We start from the raw sequence: 2,609 nt of genomic DNA, 5'->3' as shown, positions 1-2,609 counted from the left end.
ACAATGCAAATGCATCTCTCTTCGTTGAATGTATCAGATATTTTTACTTTCAATAATCCTCTTATAATAAAAATGGTGCTTTGTAGACAAAATTGCGTTAATTGAATACCAATGACAGATATCATTTGCATAATTCTGATGCATCATGGCTCAGGTTCAAATATCTGTAGGAGAACATAGGCATTTATCTCCATATCTACATTTCTCAACTCTGAATCGATGACTTCAATAGGATAGTATTTTATTTTTCAGTGACGTTAAGATATTTTTAGTGTTCTTTTTAATGCCACAAATCATGTGGAAGGTTACAGAAAACACCAACACCGTTGTGAACATGGATAAATAATCCGTAATTACATTACTCTATATTAAGTACAATTTTATAAATAATGATTTGCATGTAATGTAGAGGACGTCCGAAATCTAATGACCAAACAGATAATGTGACATGAATTGACAATTTGTTGGGAAGCCGCCCTTTGCCCCAACGTATAATTGATAAGCCAATTTGCTCTGTTGGTATAAATAGATTGAGGTTGTTTGCACCTACAAGCAGTTTCTGTGGTAGACTATAGATGTATGTGGTAGACTATAGATGTATAATGAAATAGTTTATAAATTCACATGCATTATGAAAAACAAATGAAAAATGTGTGTTGCATTTTTGTTAATATAAGAATGAGTATTCTCATACATTACAAACTACAAAAGATTCCCTTCGGCGCATACTGGAGTTGAGGCACAATTGTCTTTCTACAGAAAAAATGTAATACAGTTCGTAAGACCAGGCTATTTCCAACGAAAAAATGGATCCCTTAATGTTTTACACTAATAAAGAGGGTGTGTTGAACAATAAGGTAAAGAGCTTGTACAAGGAAGCGTATATCTTTGGCCAAATCCGTCACCCTTGTGATATGCGCCTAACAGCTGAGGAAGGTGAGATTCCCACCTTGAGATAAGAGAGAAGTACTGTACGAGGCGTTCAATAAGTAATGCCCCTTACCCCCTTCCAGTTGTCCAATCTATCTGAAATTTTGTATGTGCAGTGATTTATATCTCTATGGGTTATGTGGAAAATAAGAGCTTAGAACTAATTGTGGTTTTTTATTTACAGGTGTTTGAACTGAGTCAGGTGTGAAATGGAGCCTGTTGAATGCCGAGCTGTGATCCGGTTTTTATATTTGAAAGGACGGACACCACGGGAGACTTTTGATGAAATGAAAGAAACTTATGGTGATGATGCCCTATTCTATGACCTTGTAAAACGCTGGCATCGTGAATTCAAACATGGCCGGAACTCTGTGGAAACAGCTCCTAGACCTGGTCGCCCCCCTTCTGCCATTGATGAGGCATCTGTCCGTCAAGTTGAGGCTACCATTTTGGAAGATCGACGCATTACTATTCGCCAAATAGCCCAAGAGGTCAAGATTAGTACAGGTTCTGTAGAAACAGTCATTCACGATCATTTGTATGTGCATAAGGTGTCTGCCAGATGGATCCCCAGGTTGCTCACACCTTTCCAGAAGCAAGAACGCGTCATGTGTTCGAGGATGAATTTAGAGATGTGCCAAGAAGATGAGTCAAAGATTTTCAAAAGACTGATTACACAGGATGAAACCTGGGTCCATCACTATGATTCAGAGACCAAAACCCAGTAAATGCAGTGGAAGCACTTAGATTTACCACCTCCAAAGAAGGCAAGGGTGCAGCCCTCCGCTGGCAAGGTCATGCTCACAGTCTTCTGGGACCAGGATGGAAGTGATGACAGATTTCCTGGCAAAGGGTACCACAATTACAGGAACCTATTATGCTTCACTTTTGAGGAAATTAAGAGAAACTGTCAAAATCAAAAGGCGGGGTAAGATCAGCAAAGGTGTCCTCCTCCTGCAGGACAACGCTCCGGTCCACAACTTGCATGTCGCCAGATCAGAAGCACGGGCATGTGGCTATGAAATTCTCCCCCATCCCCCCTACTCTCCTGCCCTTGCACCCTCTGACTTTCACCTTTTCCCAGCCATGAAGTTGTTTTTGAAAGGAAAGCGTTTCCTAGATGATGCAGCCTTGATTTCTGAAGTCACGTCGTGGTTGGAGGACCAAACTGGGGTGTTCTACAAAAACGGTCTCCAGAGCTGCATCAAACAATGGGAGAAATATGTAACTCTGGGTGGTTCCTATGTAGAGAAAGACTAATGAATGTGTCAAGTTTCGTTGCTCTATTGCTATGGAAAATGGGTGAGAGCACTACTTAGCGAACGTCCCTCGTATTTGACCTGGTGACAAGGTAGATGTGAAAAAAGCACACTTCCGATTGCACCATTGAAGGGTACATGAACTTCCTACAAATTAATGGCCTTTCACTCCTGTTACGGGTAACTGACTCACGTGTTTGTCGTGTGTCGTGTGTTTGTCCTTACACAGCATGGAGACAGGATTCCTGGAGGCTAGGAGATGCCTCAGTGATGATTCCTGCTAATGCTTACTGACATGCTCCTCTTGAACCTTCAAGTCAGGCGCGCCGTTGACCAGAGTAATAAGTGTCACGTGCACCACCACAATACATCCGATGACTATCACCAGTAATGCGAAAGGTAATGGACTTTATGTTTTTG

The 2,609-nt window shown here is 41.3% G+C and overlaps 1 protein-coding gene and 1 pseudogene across 1 annotated transcript; both read left to right on the top strand.

The window, feature by feature from the left end:
* The first annotated feature begins 1,139 nt into the window (after positions 1-1,139).
* LOC143028036 (protein GVQW3-like) lies at positions 1,140-1,554 on the top strand. The gene is made up of 2 exons (XM_076189679.1): positions 1,140-1,468; positions 1,524-1,554. The coding sequence occupies exons 1-2, from the start codon at positions 1,140-1,142 to the stop codon at positions 1,552-1,554; spliced, it is 360 nt and encodes a 119-aa protein (XP_076045794.1).
* Positions 1,555-1,562: 8 nt separating this feature from the next.
* LOC143027924 (uncharacterized) lies at positions 1,563-2,192 on the top strand (annotated as a pseudogene).
* Positions 2,193-2,609: the final 417 nt, after the last annotated feature.

Source organism: Oratosquilla oratoria, chromosome 9 (genome assembly GCF_046742065.1).
Source record: "Oratosquilla oratoria isolate Oo_2021 chromosome 9, ASM4674206v1, whole genome shotgun sequence".
Classification (NCBI taxonomy): Eukaryota; Metazoa; Arthropoda; class Malacostraca; order Stomatopoda; family Squillidae; genus Oratosquilla; species Oratosquilla oratoria.
Note: the sequence above shows the minus strand (reverse complement) of the source record. Positions and strands in the feature narration are given on the sequence as shown.